The 23,644-nt window shown below is 44.8% G+C and overlaps 2 protein-coding genes across 2 annotated transcripts in view; one reads left to right on the top strand and one right to left on the bottom strand.

Moving 5' to 3' along the window:
- CACNA2D3 (calcium voltage-gated channel auxiliary subunit alpha2delta 3) overlaps positions 1-23,644 on the bottom strand; it is a 1,049,182-nt gene that overhangs the window by 136,298 nt on the left and 889,240 nt on the right. The gene's annotated exons all lie outside the window — the stretch shown is intronic.
- LRTM1 (leucine rich repeats and transmembrane domains 1) lies at positions 11,363-18,716 on the top strand. Its single transcript, XM_010589740.3, has 2 exons — positions 11,363-11,922; positions 17,330-18,716. The coding sequence occupies exons 1-2, from the start codon at positions 11,373-11,375 to the stop codon at positions 17,761-17,763; spliced, it is 984 nt and encodes a 327-aa protein (XP_010588042.3). The 5' UTR covers positions 11,363-11,372; the 3' UTR covers positions 17,764-18,716.

Genomic DNA, 23,644 nt, shown 5'->3' on the forward strand with positions numbered 1-23,644 from the left:
TTCTTGATCCTTTTGTTTCTTCCATTACCTTTACGTGAAGCTGCATCTGCCTGAGTTTACTCTACCAGCAGCATGAGCTCACCAATTACCTCTAATCACACTTACCTGAAATGCATCTTTATCTTCACGTGTGTCCTGCGTGCAGGAAAACCAAGTGCTGGGAGGCTGATGGTGCAGGGTGGACAAATCTGAAACATGTATCCAGGTCTACCTCTGCTACCATACAAAGCTCCCCAGCACGGACTTCGGAGATTCTGGTTCTCTAAGAGGTGGACAGTGTCACCGAGGCCCTACCTTGTTCAAACAAAATCATGCGCTATCTCCACAGGGCTAACAGGTTCAAAGTGATGAGATGATTAGTGCTGACTGTGATATAATCAATTGTTGGTCCTTAGCTGCCTTTCAGTCAGCCCCTGACTCATAGGGACCCCACACACAATAGAACGATGCACTGTCTGGTCCTGCACCATCCCCATGATGGGTTGCAGATCGGACCACTGGGATCCATAGGGTTATCATTGCTGATATTTGGAAGGAGATCTCCAGGGCCTTCTTCCTAGGCTGTCTTAGTCTTAAAGCCCTGCTGAAACCGCATCAGCATCACAGCAACATGCAGGTCTCCCCCGAGGGACTGGTGGTGGCTGCACATAAGGTGTACTGGCCGGGAATCAAGCCCAGGTCTCCCGCATGGAATGTGAGAATTCTACCACTGAACCACTGCTGTCCCCAAGACAATAAGTAGTGATGGCTAAGTAACATAAGCTCTCTGAAGGCCAAAAGCCAGCGTGATGAGCCTCTTCTCCTTCCCACAGCACCCAGCCCAGAATCGGGCCCTGTGGAGAAGTGGATGCTGAAAAGTTGTCTCATAGATTTTGGCTACTTTGGCTTTAGGGAGATTGGAGACATGCAGTTCATATCCACTACTATTACATTTTATCAGACACCTGAAAGGCCATCAAAAGGGAGTTTAAAGTCTACACATATCCATATACAGAAAACTGAATAACCCCAGGTAACCCTTGAACCTAAACTTTTACCTTATCAAAAGAGCAAGAGAGAGCAGGGAGCCTCGCTTATACTTTCCACCTTCTCACTAGAGAAATCATACGGCAGCCTCACTCCTCCACTGAACAACTCAAAAGAAAACCATGTTTTCATCTTCTCAGTTAAATCTTCCAGGTAATTAAATTTCTAGCTTACTGTTGAAAAGGATGGATTACATAGAAAGAGACCTAAAGGCATAACTGCATATAACTATAGGTTCCCTGAATACTGTGCCAAACATGGGTAGGTCTGATGCATGTGTTCACAATAAACACAGCAGAGACCTTGGGCAAGTTACTTCTTTGCACCTCAGTGTCGTCATCCATAACAAAAGCAACAGTAAGATCCACGTCCACTCATTCATTCAACACTTATTTATTGAATACCTACTATGTCGGTGCTGTGGAAAAACAACGGAGAGAAAAAACGGGCCTTATCTTTGGTCAACTGAAGCTGGTGGGGTATTGAAGACTGGAGGGTTATTGTCATAATTAAGTGAAGTAATACAAATAAGAGATCAAGGCAGAGGCAGCTAACACTCTCCAACATCTCTGCGTCCTCTTCTTCCAGGACAGACAGACTACGTTTCTCAGCCCTCCCTGCTGTTAGAGACACTCACAGGACTTCATCCTGAGCAATGGAACGTTAGCAGGAGTGATCAGTGCCGTTTCCAGGCCTGGACCATCCTGATCTTCATTTTCTTTCTCCACCAGCCCGCTGATGGGGAGGACTCTAAGGAGCAAGAGGAGGGCACAGCCACAAAGTGGGAGGAGCCTGGGTCCCTGAATGACTTTGCAGAGCCCAGGCCCCTGTCAACCTCATCTAGACTGTGATCCAAAAACCAAAATCCAAACCCACTGCTGTCGTTCATTCTGACTCATAGTGACCCTATAGTACAGAGTAGAACTGCCCCATAGGGCTTCCAAGGAGAGGCTGGTGGATTTGAACTGCCCACCTTTCGGTTAGCTACTGAACACTTAATCACTGCACCAGCAGGGCTCCAGACTATGAAAAGTGCCAGAAATAAGCTGCTATGTGTTATGCTTCTGAGATTAGGGGTTTATTTGTTATAGCAGCTAGCATTACCTTAACAAATACAAATTCTCAGCAGTATCGGACCCATTGTAAGCATTAAATAAATGATTGATTTAATTGTCGTTTCATTATACAGTCCTAGTGCTCTGTCTGTATGTTTTAAAAAACAAGAAATCATAAGGAAGGAAGGAAGAGAGGGAGGAGAGAAGGGAGGAGGGATAGGAAGAGGGGAAGAACAAAAGGGAGGAAGGAAAAGTAAAAGACAGAAATAAAACAATACTGAGACCTTTTAAAAAGCTCTGTGTTAATTTTTATATAATGGTGTTGTTTGCTTATCCACAATTCCTAGGGAAATATTTTCCCCGTTATCCACGTCTCCAAAGGCCAGATCTCCTCTGTAACTAAATGTAATGTGGATCTGTGGTGCCGAGGGCCTCCTCCTGCGAACCTGGGCTGCAGCTGTCACTGTGTCCTGGCTGCCTTCCCCGGGCATCAGATCACCAAAGAGTATGGCACGCTCTGGCTGATGACCACCACAGAGCAGGCTCTGGCTGGCGATCACCACAGAGCAGGCTCTGGCCGATGACCACCACAGAGCAGGCTTTGGCTGGTGAGCCCAGTGATGGGGTGTATGGGCACTTTGCCAGGATCTTAGCAAGGCAGATACGAAAACTGGGAGAAATGCTCACAGTAGTTATAAGGTCTTGTCACATGCACAGACCACTTAGCAGAGGGAGGCAGATGTCGCCTTGCTGGCTAATCCTTCTAGAGCGGGGGAGGCAAACTCTAGGGGAGCTGTTCCCACATCCAGCTCAGTTACTCCCTAGAGGAAATGAACCTCTATTCACTACTTTAAACATCAGCTCTTCTCTTTTGCAGCGTTTCATTACAGATGTGATACATGTTTGTAGTAACAAGCCGAATGTGCAGAGGTATAAACAGAAGTTACTTTTTCTCCCCTTTTCTTAACCGCACCTGCTTCCCCCGTAGTCTCAGTAATCAGTAGTACCAGTTTGGGGGTGTGCCTTTCCTCACTCCATCTTCAAACCAATTTGCGTTTTTAGGGTTCATTCCTCCACCTTTAACTTTTTAAAAAACATCAGCGGGATTATATAAACATGTAGGGAGTCCTGGTGGCACTGTGGCTAAGGGCTGGACTGCTAACTGAAAGGTCGTGGTTTGAATTTACCAGCTGCTCTGCGGAAGAAAGATGTGAGTCTTTTTTTTTTTTTTTTTCCTGTAAAGATCACAGCCTTGGAAACCCTAATAGGGCAGTTCTACTCTGTCCTATACGGTTGCTGTGAGTTGGAATCAACTTGACAGCAATGGGTTTTGGTAAGTGGTTAAGAAGACTAAGGAGATGGCCCTGTCTTCTTCTAGAACTCATGAGAACTTCCAGTAAGTGCCTACTTAATTCTCCCTTTCCTCCTTGGCCTACCTGAACAAAATTGCCCCAAATATAATGAATGTTTACATTTTATAATCTCCATGGCAATGAGTTATATAATATATATATTCCTATTCAACTTCTTAAAAATTTAACACTGTATTAGGAACAAGTCTCCCGATGGATATATGTGACCCTGACTTACCCTTCTAAAATAGTTGTACAATGCTGCCCGGGAAAAAGAGCTGTTGTTATACACTCCCTGGATTTGAAGACATCACCAATTCTAAAGGTTAATAATAATGTTTTGTTTTTTTGCAGGGGTGCGTGTGACGTGTTAAAGAGATCAATTTATTTTAGGAAACGTTCTAAAATGAGCAAAAGAATATGTCAATAGAAGCTAGGAAGTTCTTCAACTCTCAGCACGGAGATGACACCAGTATTCTCTGGAGGGACTATCTGAATCTAGTTCCCGTGGGGGATGCTGGGCTCCTAACTGGGCCTTGGTGCCAGAGCCTTTCAGGGGGGCTGTCATCCCCTCCAACGGCCTTTGCCTGAGCTGATATTCGAGTTTCTCCTCACTCTTTTGCTCTCACCATTTGTCTACCTGTCCTGGGACCTCCTGAGTCTGGTTCATGGGGGTGGGGGAGTGGGGGGGTGGGGCGCTGCTCTGGGGGCATTAGCTTGCAGATCACACTCTTTAGCCTTTGTTCTCTTGCCCGAGGGCAGATGGAATAAATTGATCAGCCTCAGCTTGCTTGCAAAGTCCTTCAAAGTCCTGGAACCTCCCACTCTACGTACACACGGTCCAGCTTTCAATCACCCGCCTGAGTCAGACAGAACCAAGGGGGAGCCCCTTTGGGTAGTACGCTGCTGTTCCCAGAAACCCATCAGCTGTGGGGGTCCATCATGTGAACCCAGGTACTTGTGTTTTAGGTGGAAACAGCTCGGACTCTTTTTGAAGTCTACTAACACGAGTTACCACTTTTTATCTTTTGCTCTACCAAGCCTGTGCTATGCATTTAACATACATCATTTGAATATCCCTGCAACCTATGGGGAGTTCCTGAGTGGTGGAAATGGTTGATGTGTTTGCCGCTAACAGAAAGGTTGAAGGTTCAAGTTCACCCAGAGGCACCTTGGAAGAAATGCTTGGCTATTTTTGTTTTTTACTGTTTCTAAACATTTGGAATTTTATTTATAAAGACAAAACAAAACAAACAACAACAAAAAAGTCACAACCATGAACACTGTTAGAGTCCACCTTGGTTCTCCACAGTGACACTCTGGTGATCTACTTTTGAAAAATCAGCCACTGAATATCCTATGGAGCACAGTTCTACTCGACACACAGAGGGTTGACATGAGTCAGGGTTGACTTGATGGCAACTGGTTAACTGGCTGCAACTCTGTAAGGTAGTTGTCATGGACTGAATACTGGCCCCCCAAAAATGTATATATCAATTTGGCTGGGCCATGATTTCCAGCTTTGTGTGGTTGTCCCCCATTTTGTGATTGTAATTTTAAGTTAAAAAGGATTATGGTGGGATTGTAACACCACTCTTACTGAGGTTACATCCTTGATCCAATGCAAAGGGAGTTTCCCTGGGGTGTGGCCTGCCCCACCTTTTATCTCTCAAGAGATAAAAAGGTAAGGAAGCAAGTAGAGAGTTGGGGACCTCAAACCACCAAGAAAGCAGTGCCGGGAGCAGAACACGTCCTTTGGACCTGAGGTTCCTGCACTGAGATGCTCCCAGACCAAGGGAAGACTCATGTATTACAAGGAGCTCCTCCAGAGCTGTAAGAAAGAGAAAGCCTTCCCTTGGAGCTGACACCCTGAATTTGGACTTGTAGCCTACTTGACTGTGAGAGAATAAACTTCTCTTTGTTAAAGCCACCTGCTTGTGGTATTTCTGTTGTAGCAGCACGAGATAACTAAGACAGCAGTAGTGTCTACATTTCACAGGTGAGGAAGCTGAGGCTCAGACACAGCATGTGATTTGCCCAAGACCACATAGCTTCTGGGAATGCAGCAGCAAGAAAGGCAGTCTCCTCATTTGGACACACAGCCTGGTTCTACCTGAAGGTGTCCTCGAAGGCTTGCAGTTTCCCTACAGGTGTCCAGGCCTCGTTGTCTCCACTCCCTCCCCCCTCCCACCCCATTATGCTGTCGATGGATTCATCTTTTTCGGGCCTCTGAGTCCAAAAGACTTGGACTCCGATTGGGTCCTACAGGACACAGCTGAATAGTACCCTTATAACCCAAAGAGATACTCGTTAAATTCTGTCTCCCCAGAACACTCCAAAGTCTCGAAGTATGGGGCCTTCCAAGTCCACTCATGCTTTCTGACCAAAATGACATAAAAGGGCCTCCAGGATCATCCCTGCCAACTCCTTCACTTTACAGAATAGAAGACAGGATAGCGGATGCTTCTGGCTGGGTGGACGACAGGTGGTAGTGGTGGCAGCATTGGTCGAGGGACAGGAAAGAGCAGGAGTCACAAACTATGACTCATGGGTCAATCCAGTTCCCCATCTGCCCTTGCAAATCATGTTTTACTGGTGCTCAGGCATCTCCACTCATTCACCTATTGGCTTTGGCTGCTTTTGTGTTACAATGGCAGAGCTGAGTAGTTGAGAGAGATCGTATATCTCTTCAAGTCTAAAATATTTACCATCTGGCCCTTTAGAGAAAATATCTGCTGATCCCTGGGAAAGAGAAGCACACAGGTAACTGTAAGTTACTGGCAATTTTCTAGCTCTAAGCAGGGCTTCCGGTTTGAACGCCTGCTGAGACTTTGCATTTCCACCCAGGTACACTGAACCAGAATCTACAGTTTTACATGACACCCAGATGACTCTTATGTACAATAAACTTTGAGAACCACTGCTCTACTAGTGGTTCTCAGAATTGTTTCCTAAACCGCAGCATTAACATCTCCTTGGAACTTGTTAGAAATTTGAATTCTTAGCAGGGTTTGAACCAGAACTAACTGTTCAAAGCCCTGGTTCTTAGGATGAGGTTAGGTTCACAGGTGTTTGTTGTATTATGATGAATTAATGAGTGAATGCCATGCATGGACCGCTGATGGTCAAATATCACAAATGACTATTAAATTCTAACCACCTGAGGATAGAGAGGAAGACAAGAAAGAAGAGAGGAAGGTGGGAGGGAGGAAAGGAAGAGAGGACACACTTTGTTCTTATTATGATTTAAATGGATCTTCACCACCTACACCTTTGTTCCTCACTGTATCTCTTATTTTCAGAAAATTTTAGAGAGAGGGATAAAAGATGGCAGGCTGGGTAAAGCAGATTTTCAAGAAGAGGGCAGGATGAGTATACTGGATTCTGTGAGGTCGGCAGGGGCTTGGCCAAATGGGAAGACTATTAAGGACAGTAAAAAAACAACTTTGCAACTTCCATTCACAAGGGGCTTCTTCTCTCTCTGCAACCAAAGCGGCTTCCCGGTGGCCTTCCCTCAGGCCCTCTCTCTAGTCTTCCAAGTCCTGGAAGTCATCCTCATGGGTAATCGCGAATGTGTATTAAGACCTCTGGGCCATGACATGCCTACTTTATTTAATCCTGGAGACAATCTTGTGAAGTAAGGATGATTATTATCCCCATGTTAGGGATGAGGAAACTAAGCTCTGAGTGGACAAGTCACTTGCTCAGAGACAAACGTAGAATGAAGAAGGTGAATTTCAAATCCAGATCCACCTTGTTCCAAAGCCACACTAGGGATTCTACGTCATGCTGTCTTGAAAGAAGAAAGCTTTCCCTTACGTTATAGTCACCGTGGGCATGTGGAACATTTTGGCATGTTGTAGAAGGACAGCTTCAGACATGGAAACCCCACCTTGGCAAATAGCAGGGGATTTGCACATTCATAGATAGAGTTCCAGTCCCTGGTGGGAAAGTTCCCAACGGTTTCAATTAGAGAAGAGTCACAGTTCATTGATGCCTGATGCTCAGAGGGGGTGGGTTTATTGTTTTATACTTGAAGAATGCGGAAAGGATCAGAACTTCAGCATCAAGGCTACAATGAAAGGTTGAGAGATATTTGAAGTCACACTCACCAAAAGGTCAACTCAACTGGCGGCCGGAGGGAGGGCGTGAGCAGCAAGCCAGCCAGCAGCTGAGAAGTATTTGTGGCACCAGGGAGAAGAGTTGTGATGTCCACTAAAGGAAACCATGACTATGAATTTCAGGCATCAAGACCTTGTCAACACAGCTAATCCGCACAGATGTGGGCTCAATGGCCAAACAAGTGCACTGTGGAAGCCCTGTCGGCCTCCAGAAGGCCAATTTGTTCTTAGATTTCACACTCTGCTAGCTCTGTTGCTAGACCCCCAGATAGAGGATCTATGTCGGGCATCCCCCAACCCAATGAGGGTTGACACAGCATGGCTCTAAGTCAACAGAATTCAGAGACCATGACCGGATTAAGAAGGCAAGTTTATTTTGGTGTCCTGGACTTCAAGCAGATTAAATAATCCAAAAGGCTGAGCCATCGGGGTCATGTTTGAATGTTACAGCTGTTCACGGAGGGCTGACCAACTTTCTTTATGTGGCTCGTCGTCTGAATGGGAAAGGCAGGGCCAGTCTTGGGGAGGAGGCCCACACGTTTAGACAGAAGAGGGCACAATCAAAAGCTCCTCTTATGGGAAACGATCCTGCCAGATGGACACACTGGCAGCTGCTTAAGCAGTCTCCTGAAAGCAACAACTGTTTTCCGCACTGAAGAAAAGCACAGGCAGGATTCGTGAAAGGTGAATGCAGAGCTGGGCTCCGAGGTTGCTGTGTGCTCGATTCACCAACCTTCACGTTAACAAAGGTGGGCTACGCGGTCAGCAAGGGGGCTTGTAAAGGCTCCATCATGACAGGTGAGCTGCAATTGATTCAGTCAAACCTCAGGAAAGTTCTCTATCCCAGAGAGGGTTGGTATCCCCTCAAAAAGGTATCTGGGGGATATCGATTTTCGAGTTGTCCCTAAAAGACCGAACAAATGTGAACAATGTCTCCATGAATGGGAGGGTCTTTGTTTTTGCCATGTTGGGTGAAAGGAGTGGGCTGGGGACTGACGTATGCAGCCTTAAATGCAGATATGCAGTTGGTATGTCGTGGGCCATTTCGTAGAAAACAGTGCTTGGAGCTAGGCTTCATGTATTCTTCCCTTTGGACGGTGGGACCAAATGGGGAAAAAAATGTACAAACTAGCTATAATCTTAGAAAGACAAGCCTTTCATTAATAGATTAGTGGATTCTGTGGAAAACATGTTCTCTGGCTTAAGATTTGATTTCCTGTTACTAATTAATGCTTGAGCTGCAACACTAAAGTGCAGGGTGGCGGTTCATTTCTGATAGGAAGAGGGTTTGCCTTTGAAAGCAGTCATTTATTTACAAAATTATAGAAAGGAAAACAGAATTTTGCTCTTTTGTATTGTGAAGGAAGGAGAGGACTGTGACGTTCAGCATCCCTTGAGCAAAATGAAACTGAGCAGAATCTCCTTCAGAAGGCTCTCGTATGTCTCCCCTATTTCCCCCAAGCACTGTTAGCATCAGTGAGTGCAGACCGAAGGAACAGGGGGAAACAGGCTCCATTGTGCTTGACAATCACATTGTATATTCCCCTAGTTAAGGCCAGAACAACAACAACAAAATAAAACAAAACACCTCTGTCAAGAGCTTTCTTCATGAGTAAATAATAACTTTGAGTTTTAAATATTATTTTGTGGCCTTGTGAACTTCTCTACCAATTTAACAAAATGTCCCAGCAGATAATTGCCATATTTTGAAATTCAAGTCTTGGGGGTGGGTGGGGGAGTGATATAGCTACTTTGGAGAACGATCTAATGGTATTTAGGAGAATGTAAAGTCCACATAATCTCTGAACCCCGCAAGGAGACTCCTGCATATTCCAGGGACCTTGCCCCACACGTCACAGCAGCTCCATCCATGCAAGGAAGCTTTTTGTAGCCTTTTTTGTGATGAAGAAAAACTGGAACAACTCAAATGCCCCCCCCCCCCCCGTAAGGGAATGGCTTAGTATTAAACTTGGGTGCTCAAGCCATGGAATACCATACATTAGTGAAAAGGAATGAATTAGCTCTCTAAAAAAAAAAAAAAAAAAAATTTTTTTTTTTTTTTTTAATCTGTATGGATAGCTCTTAAATCCAAGTTGCATGGATAGGGCAGCTTAGAGAAAAATACATGCTGATGATTACATTTATGTAGATTTAAAAGCCACTAAACAAAACAGGGAAACCCTGGTAGCGTAGTGGTTAAGTGCTACATCTGTTAACCAAAAGGTTGGCACCAGGAGCTCCTTGGAAACTTATGGGGCAGTTCTACTCTGTCCTACAGGGTTGCTATGAGTTGGAATCGACTCGACGACAATGGGTTTGGTTTTCAGTTTTTATACAAAACAAAGAGTGTGAGTGAGTGTGTATGTGTAAATATCTGACAGGCAGCAGAGCGCAGCAGGTAAGAGCCCAGATAGACTCTGGAGCCCTACTGCCTGGGTTCAAATCCTGTCTCTACCATTTACTATCTCTATGACCCTGGGCAAATGGTTTAGTGTCTCTGTGCCTCAGCTTCCTTACCTATAAAATGAGCACAATAATAGAACCAGTTTTACAAGGTTATGAGGACAGAATTAATTAGCATATCTATCAAGCACTGAGAATGGTGCCTGGGTGAAAACTAATGCTATATAATATTTGCTACTATTGTTGTTGCAAACCCTGGCGGTGTAGTGGTTAAGTGCTACGGCTGCTAACCAAAGGGTCAGCAGTTCGAATTCGCCAGGTGCTCCTTGGAAACTCTATGGGGCAGTTCTACTCTGTCCTATAGGGTCGCTATGAGTCGGAATCGACTTAACGGCACTAGGTTTGGTTTTGGTTTTATTGTTGTTGTTATCAAGTATTGCTTTAAAAAGGGCTGAAGGATACCTCAGCAATGGTGGTGGGGTGGGGTGTCCCTGAATGGTATTTGGGGGAATTCAACTGCATCAGTTGAGTTCTTTGAGTTAAAAGGAAAAGAGATGAAGACACTTGACACCCTGTGAATGGTTGTTATGTCATGATATGAGGACACACTGTGTTTACCGTATTATTCTTAATTTTTGGTGTGTTTTTAAAATTTCTCAAATGAAAAAGAAGCAGAGTCAATCATCATTCATAGGATTACACCTCCAACGATGCACATCAACACGTGAGAATGCTTTAAAATTACTCTGTCTAATATGGTAACCACCAGCCACATGTGGCTATTTCAATTTAAATGAATTAAAATTAAAGACAAACAAAAACTCTGTTCCTGGGCTGCAGCAGTCACACTGCAAGAACTCAGTAGCCACACATGGCTAGCGGCTGCCATGTTAAACAGCACAGACACAGGACATTCCCACCATCACAGCACAGGCTATTGGACAGTGCAGCCCTGGAGCACACTTTCCGGAAATGTGAATAGCTGAAATTCCTCTCGCTGGCTTCTGCACTGTGGCCCCAGATAATTCGACTGCACCTTCCAAAGGGCAGGTGCATAGAAAGGAATTTTTTCCACCTTCCTCCAAAAAAAAAAAAATTTTTTTTTCTTTCCTTGATATGCTTAAGTCTTTTATCTTGTGGATTACTGAGCCACTGAGGAAGTGTCTTTTCCAAGGCTCTGACAATAGCAGAGTTTTGCAGTAGTTATTGTCACTGGGAATCTACTCAGTCCAGCCCGACTCTACCAGCCGCTGTGAGTGACTGGACCTACATTCCAGGTTGTTGAAGGTGTAACCTGTCTCAGTGAATTCAAAAGGGAAAACAAAACACTACTCCTTACAAGCTGGATTTCATCTCAGTCTCTGTTTGTCATAGGTGAACTGCTCCTGCTTTCAAGCACCATCTTCGTGCTCTGCATGGTGTGTGGCTGCCCAGAGAACTGTCGCTGCCACTCGGAGTCCGTAGACTGCAGCCGACGGGGTCTGACTGAAATCCCCTCTGGTTTGCCGCCTCAGACTCTAACGTTGCACTTACAAGATAACCAGATCCGCCAGCTTCCTGCTTTTGCATTTAGGTCAGTGCCACGGCTCATGACCTTGAACTTGTCCAACAATTCCCTTTCTACTCTGGCCCCTGGAGCTTTCCACGGTCTTCAGCACCTGCAAGTATTAAACCTAACCCAAAACTCCCTGTGTTCTCTGGAAAACGGACTTTTCCATCCCCTCCCACAGCTAAGGGAGCTTGATCTGTCATGGAACAACATCAGCCACCTTCCCACGGCCCTGGGCGAGCCTTGGGAGAATCTAACTGTGTTCGCAGTTCAACAAAACCAGCTTCAGCAGCTAGATCGAACGCTCCTAGAATCCATGCCTGGAGTGAAGCTTTTGTTGCTCAAGGACAACCTCTGGCAATGCAATTGCCACTTACTGGGTCTTAAACTCTGGCTGGAGAAATTCGTCTACAAAGGTCAGTGACGTCTGCTTGGAACTCCCATCTGTGTGTTACCAGCCTAGGATGAACCTCGTCTGTTCTCTGCATTAGAAGGCATGTTGAGCAGTGCACAAGGGGTCCATTTAAGCTTTTCACATCGATGTCATTTCATGGTATGACACAAGGCACAAGAGGGTGTTTAAATTCATCTACAAATATGAGTCACAGAGACATCCTTCCACTGTTTGATTAACACAACATGAAGTTATTTATCTGGAAACTTTAAGGAGAGAAATTCAGTCACCACCTGAACAAATGCTCAATCCCAAAGTGGCACTGAATTCTAATTTTCATGTGTAATCCGACTGGGGGCATAGATATCTCCCCCTTGGTTTTTCCCCCCTCTATGTCTGTTTCAAGCCATTACCAAAAAAAAAACCAAACCCAATGCGGTAAAGTCGATTCCAACTCATATCGACACTACAAGACAGGGTAGAACTGCTCCAAAGAGTTTACAAAGAGCACCTGGTGGATTCGAACTGCCGACCTTTTGGTTAGCAGACGTAGCTCTTAACCACTATGCCATGGGGGTTTCCTTCTACCCACTGGATAGCTCCGCATCTCCCCTAAGATTATCTCCTCTATTTTTAGCAAACATCATTGTTACTGAAATGGGTGCAATCGGGCCCCTCTCTAAGGTTACTATTTCTTTAACAAGATGCCAAAAGCAAAAAATACGTCCTAGAATATTAAAAATGAAGGGGCTCTGGAGACCACCCAGGCCTCAGCAAACTACAGCCCGAGGGCCAAATCCAGGCTGCCACCTATTTTGTAAATAAAGTTGTACTGGAACACAGACATGCCTATTTATTATGTATTGTCTGTGGCCGCTTCTGCACAAAGTTGAGCGGCTGTGGCAGAGACTATATGCCAGAGCTTAAATATTTACTATCTGGCTCTCCATAGAAAAGTTAGACAACCCCTTCAAATTCAAAGCTACCCTGTTATCAGTGGGAAATGGAGGCCCAGAGAGGTTCACTGACTTGCCCAAGATCACAGATGAGAACAGGATGCATGCCTTTTAGGCCCTGGCCCTAGATTCTTTCCTCTACATCACAGTGCTTCTCTCTTCCTAACTTTCAAGCTGTCATTCATTCATGCATTTATTCCTATATTTGAGTGCCTCTTATGTGTCAGGCACTTTTCTAGGCTCTGGGAAAAGAGCAGTCAACAAGAAAATTCCTATTATCTGGAGATTACATTCTGGTATAGATACATGAAGGAGTCCCTGGGCGGCACAAGTGGTTAGGCATTGGACTACTAACCAAAAGGCTGGAAATTCAAACCCACTCAGAGATGCTTTGAAAGTAAGGCCTGGCAATCTGCTTCTAAAAGGCTGCAGCCTTGAAAACCCTATGGAGCAGTTCTACTCTGTGCATTTGGGGTCATTATGAGTTGGAATGGACTTGCTAGCACAAACAACAACATAGAGACATGTTAAATAACATAACAAATAATATATGTTCAGATAGCAGTTACTGCTAAGAAGGCAAGGTAACAAGAAAGAGTGTCATGGAATGGGGAGTCCATTGCGGATAAGACAGGCCAGACCTCTCTAAGGAGGCGATATTGATGGCAGGACCTAAATCACGAAAAGGAATGAACCATGTGATGACTGGGGGAAAGGACAGTGCATTAGTTTACTAAAAAAAAAAAAAGAAAGAAAGGAACTTATTGTCTCATGGTTCTGGAGACTAGAAGGCCATGCTCTCTGAAAGCCTCTAGGGAAAGCTAGAGGAAGGCGCTCCCTTGCCTCTTCCTAGCTTTTGATGGTTCCTTACCATCCTTGGTGTTCTTGGCTTACAGGTGCAGCATTCTAATCCCTGCTTCTGTCTTCATGTGGCGGGTCTCCCTTCTGTATGCTCTGTCTCTGGGTCTCTCCTCCTCTTTTATAAGGACACCACTCATACTGGATTAGGGCTCACCCTATTCCACTGTGACCACATGTTAACGGACAATATCTTCAAAGACCCTATTTCCAAACAAGGTCATACTGACAGGCACCAGGGGTTAAGACTTCAACATGCGGATAGGACTCCCATCTTTTTGGGAGACACAATTCAATCCCTAACAGACAGCAAGTGCAAAGAGTCTGATGGGAAGCACGCTTGGCTGAGGGACAAAAGAGGGGCTAGAACAGAGGAAGGGACTCAGAGAGGAACGTGCAGAACAAGGCTAGGATTGGGGATTTTGCTGTAAGTGATGTGGAAAGCCCTGGAAGACTTTTAATCAGGGGAACAGTATGATCTGATTACATTTTAAAAGGTCACTCGGTGACTCTGGGGAGAGCAGTCCACAGGCTGTAGAACAAGAAGCAGAGAGATGAGAGAGAAAGCCATTTCAGTCATTCAGGCAAGAGATGGTGGTGGCCCAGACCAGGGTGGTGAAAAGAGATCAACTAGGGAGGAAATCTGGAATACTGAACTGGGAGAAGCTGCTAATGGGTTGGAGTAGGAGATGAGAAAAAACAAAGTGAATTAGGAAATGCATTTTGTCTTGTCCTGCAGCTGACAGTGGCGGGGGAGGGGGTGGTGGGCACAGGGAGCAGGTATGTGCAGGTGGGAGGTGGGAGGTCAGGAGTTCGGTCTGTGGCATGACAAACTCGAGATGCCCACTACATACCCAAGGGAGGTTTTGAGTTGGTGGCTGTACATTGGCACCGGTAGATCAAGAAGACATGAGAGCTACAGGTAAGAATTAAGGAACCGATAGCACCTGGGTGGCTGCAACAGTTCCATATAGGGAACCAGGTCAGAGCACAAAATGGGTAGGGATATACAATACTGAATCAAGAGTTCCTCTTAACAGTGTCTCAAGCATTATAAGGATTGCGAGGATAATATAGGATCAAGCAGTATTTCACTCTGCTGTACATAGATAGGGTGGCTATGTGTCGGAGCCGACTCGACAGCACCTAAAAACAACAACTAAACGATATAATCCAGAAAACCAAACCTGTTGCAATCGAGTCGATTCTGACTTATAGGCACCCTACAGGACAGAGCAGAGTTCCCAAGGTTATAATCTTTACAGAAACAGACTGCTACACCTTTCTTCTGCGGAGCTGCTGGTAGGTTCGAGCTGCTGACCTTTAGGTTAGCAGTGGAGCTCTTAACCACTGTACCACCAGGTCTCCTTCAACAATGCAATAGCAAATAATACATCACTAACCAGCTAATGTTCAAGTTAACCTGCAACAGTAGCCATATAACGTGGTGAAATCGCTGATGCAGGAGGCCGTAAATAAAACTGTTTACATCTAGAAGCAATGTGACTAAATAGTGAGCAGAAGCCAGCCCATCATAGAGAGGTGGCTTTCATCAAAGAACAACATTTCTTGGCAAAAAAAACGGCTCCCAGATCTAGGACGCTAGAAGCAACACGGGATGGGACGAAACTCCCCCTATTCTGCCACAAACTCACTGGTGAACTTTGAGCAAGTTAACAACTCTGAATGTTGTCAGATAAAAAATGATAGTATTAAGCCAGGGAGCTCCTGGGCCCATCTTGGCCCTCAATGATACAGTTCAGAGCTCCCGGGTGGAAGAGCTGCAAAATCACAGGCAACAGCCTTTCTCTGGAGGAAGGTAAAATCGATATGGGATAATGAGTCTTCCAAAAACCAAACCAAACACATTGCCCTTGAGTCAATTCCAACTCACAGCAAACCTACAGGACAGAGTAGAACTGCCCCATAGGGTTTCCGAGGAGTGGCTAGTGGATTCAAATTGCTGACTTTTTAGTTAGTAGCCGTAGCTCTTAACCACTGTGCTACCAGGACTCCAATGAGTCTCAGATGTGCCAAAATAACTAGAAAGAAAACCCAAATGGAGGCTAAATGTGGAACACAATCTGATTACTCATATATTGAATAAAGGCAAAATAAGGAAGCAGATGTTAGTTAAGAACTTTTTAAAGAAAAATAAACAGACACAAACATTAACTGTATTAGTCAGGGCAGGTTAAATGTGATAGCAGACTGTCCCGGACCTCAGTGATGTAACGTAATAAACGTCTGTTGCTCAGTCATATCAGAGTCCAAGGAAATTGGTTTTCCATGCAGTCACTCAGGGGCTTAAGCTGCTTCCAACCTGTGTCGCTGCCAACTTCACCACGTGGCCTCTCTTTCTGGTACCATGCTTACTACAAGTCTTCAATCCAACTTTGCTAAGAGTGGTGCCAATCTTTGCAGCCACCCTGGAAGAGGTGTTTATGGCAGCCAAAAGGAACTGAGCCACAGATCCTCCGGGAGTTCTACCCTGTCAAAGGGCTTTACAGATGGACACTGCTGACTGTCACTGTGTCACAACACTCCAGAAAGGAGGAAGTGGAGAGACGCAGAGAGAAAGAGGGAAAAACTGGGACCAAGGGGGAGGACAGGGTTTGGGTCTTGATTCTTCTATTTATGACCTGTGTGAGCTTGGACAAGAATCACACATTACAGTGCAGTTGTGAGGACTTCAAATTGCTTTGTGAACTATCAAGTCAGACACAAATATGATGTTTTTATAGCAGAAAATTTAGGCAGAGAAGTTTATTTGCCCAAGGTCAAATAGTAAATCAGCAGTTAAATGAGGCTAGAACAGATTCTGTTAGCTCCATGTTCTTGCCCGAAAAGAATGCCTAGGCACCCAAAAAAAAAAAAAAAAAAAGCACCCAGGTCCCCTCTAAACACCAGCAGTCTACATACCTGAGGAAATCAATCACCTTACAAGGAGTGGAAACTGGGTTTAACAACCCGTTGGAAAGTTCGATACCCCAAGCAATAAATGTTTCAAGGCCTGAGGAGACATGTTAATTATACTTAATCCCATGAACAAAACTAACGTTACTGTCAAATCTTCAGATAAACAAGAGACGCAAAGGACCATTCCACCTCCCCACTTGGCATCTCTGAGTAGTGTTGGTAGACACATAGGGTCTTTGTAATTAACACATGACATCACAACAATGGACATTTGTTTTATTTTTTTTCCTTAGATTTCCAATGAGAATTTGGTACAAAAGATTTCTTGTCTGGCGGGGTTCATTAGGGGAACGAGCAACAGCAGCGCTGTCGGCAACACTGCCCTCAGTGTTGGAGTCCAGCCCTCCTCCTTGTCAGCTTTTGCATTGTTTTTCCCCAGCATTTATAAGGTAAAGGTAACCTGACTTCTAATGAATTCTTGGTCATTAGTAATTGCCAATTTAGTGTGTGGCATTTTTAGCATTTAGCCAATTTAGAAATCCTAAAATCATAAAATATGCTCGTTAAATTCTTTGACTGCAGGAAAAAAAAAAGGTACTTTATAAATTCCATCTGTCTCCGTTTTTGCAGCCTGAATATCCTGGAACTCAATTGTATCAAGGCTCTGTTATCGCCCTTTGCTCTTGCTTTTTAAAGGGGGAAGGACGGATGGTGTTATCTGTGCGTCACCAGACACCTGGAAGGGAGAGAACCTCCTTACGATCCCTCACGAGCTGTACGCTCCCTGCCCCTCTGCTCCTCTGGATCCAGTGCCCACACAGGCTCGACAGCCAGGCTCTACCCACAGTGCTGCAGTGAGGCCTCCTGAGAACCACCCCGCAGGGGAGCAAGACCACTCCGAGTGTGGGCTCAAGCCCAAACCGAGGCCAGCCAACCTGCGGCATGCTGTGGCCACTGTCATCATCACGGGGGTTGTGTGTGGGATTGTGTGTCTCATGATGCTGGTGGCCACCATCTATGGCTGCACCTATGCGGCTATTACAGCCCAATACCGTGGGCGACCCTTCGCTCAAACCAATGAGCCAGGGAAGACAGAAGGAAAGGGGCTATTTGACAGCTCACCAGCCTGAGAATTTCATCTCAAAGAGAAATTGTTATTCTAGGCCAGGAGAAAGTGTCTGAGCAGGCCGATGTGTTCACTGTCACTGCCTCATTTTCCTTTTTCCAAAAGTGTGTGGGGGGGGGGGCTTGTACCTGTATATTCCTGGGAAGAAATTTATGCTGCGATTTAAAAAATACCATCGACGATAGAGAAATGATACTTGTGCTTTGTGCCTGTGAAGCTACTTCAATTTTTCCACGGGGGGTGGGTAGAGAAGGCCAGACACAGAGAAAGGGAAGATACCGTCTCTTTCAGGTCCTCGTCCCTGGATTGAGTTGCTTTTACAGAACATGAGAACTCAAACACACGTGCCAGTCAGCATTCCTGGGAGCTTTATGATCCATGGGAAAAATGCCCAAGTTTGAGTGCCTGGGAAGAGGCCGGTGATACTACCCGAGGGGCACTGAATGCCTCTGTAATTCAAGTTCATGCTAGATTGGCGATATTTTCAGATGTTGTGTACGTTATATATTTAATGGGAGTGTCTGATGGTTGGGAATTTCGTAGCTTGCCACAAAAGTCAGATTATATTTAATTTTCTAAATCAGAAAACCATTTGGGGCTTTCTAGGCCACAGAGGAAGAAGAGGGTTCCACGTTTGGATAATGGAACTCAGGCCCAGAGTCTGGGGAAGTTTTCTGATGCAAGGGTAAATAATATATAAACAAAAACCAGGAGGATGGGGAGCCAGAATTCAGGGCAGATATTACCAAGAGGCCATATCCACCAAGTGATCGGAACCTTCCATTTATAACCGGCACAGCAGGAATGAATTTAGGGTGGGCTGAGAGCGAGATAATGGCTTTTGTGTATCTGTATCTACATACGTAGTGCGCAGAGTGTGTAGCCTTGTACAACCACACCCACACATAAACAGACAGAGTAATCAGTCCACCCACTAATGAAATGCAGCCGTGTGAGGGTGGAAGCCAGCAGCTGTTGACCACCACCCAGATTTCTACTCAACACTCTGGGATAGGAAGTAAGGAGGAAGTCTGAAGAGAGCCGGAATTACCAGGAGACTCGAGATTCGTGGCGGCAGCCATCCTGAACATTATTTAGGCTGCAGTTTAAAAAAATCAGGTGTGGTTTGCTTTACTTTCATAGACAGGGTCCTGAAGAGCTGCACGCAAAGTGAATTTTTGTAAATTGAATCATCATTTTAATGCATCTGGGGAGTTCGCTATTTAAAGGAACCTTTCGTGGAATCTTTCTGTAATGGAAATAATTGACTCCAGATTTACGCATTCTTGTAAATTTGCATTTTTCTCATGGTTGGTTTTCTTAAAGTGGAACCTACCTGCTGTCTCTCATGATACCTCAACTCATACTTAGAGCCACCTGTTAGCATTAAAATCACTTCACAAAGGAGGGCACAGCACAGAGGAATTAAGGACACATCAGACGCAGAGAACGGCAAATAAAGGGCAAGATGTCTCTTCAGAGGCCATGACAGACATCGCTAATCAATCACAGCACTCCTCCCAGCTGAGCCCCAATGCGCCACAGAGGCCTTCTTAAGACAGCACTGCAGGCAACCAGAACTAATCAATTAGAGTTGGTTCAAAGGATGAAACACGTTTGCCATTCAGGGTACTGAGTCTACACTCACTCCTTCGGGCCCTGTAAAAACTGGTTTGAAAACTAAGTCAGTTGTCCATTCCCTGACCTGGAATGTGAGTACAAGGCCCATACAGGGAGGTGTATTTTCTGCTTGTCTTATGCAGCCCAAGCCATGCCCAACAGCGGAAAGAGACCATAAGGAAACGGACAGGTGAATCCGTCACCCCCCACAAGGCAGGGCTCACACTGACGCACCTATCCTCATCACAGAGGTGAGGTGCACCTGCCCACAGGTGCTCCAGAACTAGCGTGGGCCCCACACAGACCCACAGGCTAAAGACAGGCCATCCTCTTGGAGCAATTTTGCTAGGTAATTTCTCTGGGGGAAAGAGTTCAAACTTTGATGGTAAGGTTTTTTTTTTTTTCTTCCTTAGTGTTAAAATAAACCTGGATATATTAAGGAGTAGATTGAAAAATCAGCATTAATGTTAAGGCTTAAAAAAGAAATCCCGGTCTTGTAATGATGAATGGCTCAGTGCCAGACCCTGGGTGACGCCTCTCAGCTCAGCCATGTGGGGCGTATCAGCGGGGAGGACTGAGAATCCTGCTCCCAGGACCCACTGCCTGGTTTCAGATGAAACTCTTCCTTTCCATTGCCCTGCACTGTGAAGCCTCAGCCAAGAATGCAGTATGAGAAAAGAGATTTAGGAAGTCCTTTTACAATTGTCTTAATTCCACCAAATGTTTCCAGAGCTCCCGCTGCGTACCAGGCATGAGGCACGGTGTTCTTCTGAGCATTCTCCCAGGTGATCCTGACAACCACTGTGCGAGGACTGCAACAACAGGTATTACGTCAGCTGGAGCTGTCGAGACCAATGCCACATGCTTCCTCTCACGGCTATGATTTAAGAGTGCAAGGGTAAGGTCCCCTGCCAGAGGTTCAGTGACCCTGCAGGTCAATCCTGTCACCCTGCCCACAGCGATTACATTACAGAGCTTCCGATACACCGCAGAAAACTCTGAAAGTCGCTAGAATCCTGGCCTGTCACCACCCACGGCCTATTAGATTTCTAAGCACAGATGATGACGCCGGCCAACAGATTTCCTGCATTATGGATAATCTTAAAGGAAAATGATTAAAATGAGGCATTCAGATATTCAGATTTCTATCTTTTGCCTACAGTCACCACAAACAGCAGTTGGCAATGAAAATAATTACTTACACTGAAATGTCAACAGCCTCTCAGCACAGAAAAATATAAATCAATTTGTTTAGATTAACGAATGCAGAGTTATCATTTGCTAATATAAGAAATGAAATGTTTTAACTGTAGAAAACACTGCAGATGAAAAGACCCAATTTGCAAAGTATTCTGCGAGAACCACAAATTATCTTTCATAACCGCTATAGCTCATGAGGGGTAATTTGCAAACGCCTCATAGATTATTTTCAGCTGTTTATTGCTGTTGTCATATTCCTAGATGTCCCTATAAAAATACCCTTCTGTCTTAGAGCCTGGACAAAAGTCACGATCGGTGTTGCTTCTGAGAAAGCCACCTAAAACATGGTTTTTCATCACCTTCGTGGGACGGTATGACTACCCACTGGTGGTTTTTGCTTTGCCAGAAATCACAAATTCACACTCCAGTTGCCATCGAGTCGACTCCAACTCATGGTGACCCCATGTGTGTCAGAGTAGAACTATGCACCATAGGGTTTTCAGTGGCCGCTTTTTTGGAAGGAGATCGCCAGCCCTTTCTTCTGAAATGCCTCTTGGTGGACTCGAACCTCTACCCTTTCCAGTGAAGCATGTTAACTGTTTACACCATCCAACGACTCCACAAATTCACAATAGCAGGTCCAAACAGATGCTGTGGCTACCTGCAGTGAGGCACAGAAGTGGGGAACAGGGATATGTCCAGCCATAGAGACTGTGGAAAAGGAGTTTTAAAAGAAAGCTTTTAAAATTAAGGCAAATATCCCTGACCCTGCAGGAAGAATCCCGTGCCTACAGTTATAAAATGCCAGTGGGCAATTGGGCATTTTATTTCTCCCTATAAAAACGGAAGACTGAAAAGTGACTCACATACAGACTTCCTCTTGAAGGTTCATGAAAATCAAATCTCATTGCTTCAGGTTAACCATATTACCCCAGAAACAAGACACCCTTGTTCTAGATCCTAAATATCAAAGGAAGTGGCAAATCAATTTCTAAAATAATCTATCGGTAGCACATATTAACATAATTATAAAACAACTATTAGAAACTCGTAACTCCCTGTTGCAGGTCAGGAAATTACTGTTTCCAGCTTGGTCAAACCCACCAGTCTATCCACTACTAAATGCTACTGGACAGAAACCTACCAGGAAATGATATTTCAACCTCAGGTGGCATCACCGGACTGTAGTTTATACGCACAACTTCAGGGAACCACCCTGTTTGACCTTTTGATGAAAACGCTTTATTTTTTTATGCTCAAATGTCAATGAGGTCTCAAAGAAACCCCTGTCCCATTCAGAGAGGCAGTCTCACAATCCACCACTCCCCTTACAGATTCTTGACTGGACTATCCATTCCCGCTTTTGCTCCGATGACACTGAATATTCATTTGGATGGCTAGGGTGTCACCTGGCTACAAAGGTCTATCAAGAAGACCCAGGAAAAGAATCAGAGGATTGGGGAGCTGGGAAGGGCCTTGGAGAACATTTAGTCTAGGCCTGGCAAATCCTGTAATAATGACCACTGGTCCCCTGACCCATAGCAAACACTGCTAATAGATCATGGCAAGCTTGTCTGGTGAGCCCAGACAAGACCTCAGAATCCTTTTAAATCTGTTTTCCAGGTACACACTACTGATCAACTGGAGTTGACATATGAGACTAAACCTATCTGCTACCCTGATATAGGTTAAGTATCCTTATTTTACAGATGGAAAATAGAAACAAGAAAGATGAAAGGAACTTGCCAAAAATGACATACCTAATTAATGACAGGCCTGATAAATATCGTAGCAGGAGCATGGGGTTAGCAAGGATAATACAATCCTTACTGTTCTTGGTTCATTCTATGTGAGCCACAACATCAAGACTATGAGATTACCATATTAATTATTTGGATAATGACAATTATAGCACCATCATCAACATATACTGAGTACTTAGCTTTATGCCAGGTATTTTCCAGGAGTGATAATACATTTTCTCTAAGACTCATATTGACCAAAACATGTGGTTATTTTACTACCATATTTCAGATGAAGAGACACCATCAGAGGGTTTGAGTCGTCTACTCAAGGTTACACCACTTGTAAGTAGTGGAGTAGGAATCTGGATCCAAGACTTCCCAAGAACAAAACCTGGGCACTTTTCAGGATGTGACAAGTTCAAAGCAGTCAGAATTGGGATCCTTTCCCCGGCACTACCAGCACTCACCTCGAAACATGGCAGGAAAAAGAAGCCAAACCACCAACTAGGATGTCATGCCAGAGCTCTGGTCCCCCAGTAGTCAGGGGGCCAGCTGAAGGAGCTGAGGCAAAGTGGGTACACAGGGTCCTTTCATCATCTATGACTCTAGCAGGACGGAAAAGACATGTTTACAATGGCAGGGAAAGAAACTCAGTGGTACTCTTGTAGCTATTTGAGATTATGATAAGATTATACTTTAATATGATGGCTAATAAGTAGCATTTCCCATTGAAAAGCTCATAAATACACAGAAAGAAGAAAAAAACCTACAAGGAGCCTCGAAATCAGGAGGACTGGCCAATGAGATCCAATGCTCCAAGAGGAATGTCCACTACCCAAAGCAGAGAGGCAACCTTGAAGCAGATTAGTGGAGTGTGAAGAAAGCCAAGTTATAGTCTACACATCCCTAGGTGGCACAAATGGTTTGACCCTGGCTACTAACCAGGATGTTGGCAGCATGGCAGTCTGGTTTTATAAAGATTACAGTCAAGAAAACCCCATGGAGCTCAGTTCTACTCTGTAACACACGGGGTCGACACGAGTTAGAATCAGTTTGAAGGCAATGATTTTTTTTAATCCATCCTTGAGCTGATATTTCTTCCTCTGAGACACTGGTCTTCAAAAAACCAGAGGGAAACCACCACCTCCATATGTAGGGTATCTGTGGACATTAACGCCAGCAATACCTCCATCAGGTCCTTGCTCTGCTCATCCATTAGAGATGACAAATCTCAACAAGGCACCATACAATATTATGAAAAAAGAGACAGAGAACAAGAAAATAAGCAGAACCTGGGGGCTGTAGTTTTCTTCTACTGTT

The sequence above is a fragment of the Loxodonta africana genome, chromosome 22 (genome assembly GCF_030014295.1).
Source record: "Loxodonta africana isolate mLoxAfr1 chromosome 22, mLoxAfr1.hap2, whole genome shotgun sequence".
NCBI classification, from domain to species: Eukaryota; Metazoa; Chordata; class Mammalia; order Proboscidea; family Elephantidae; genus Loxodonta; species Loxodonta africana.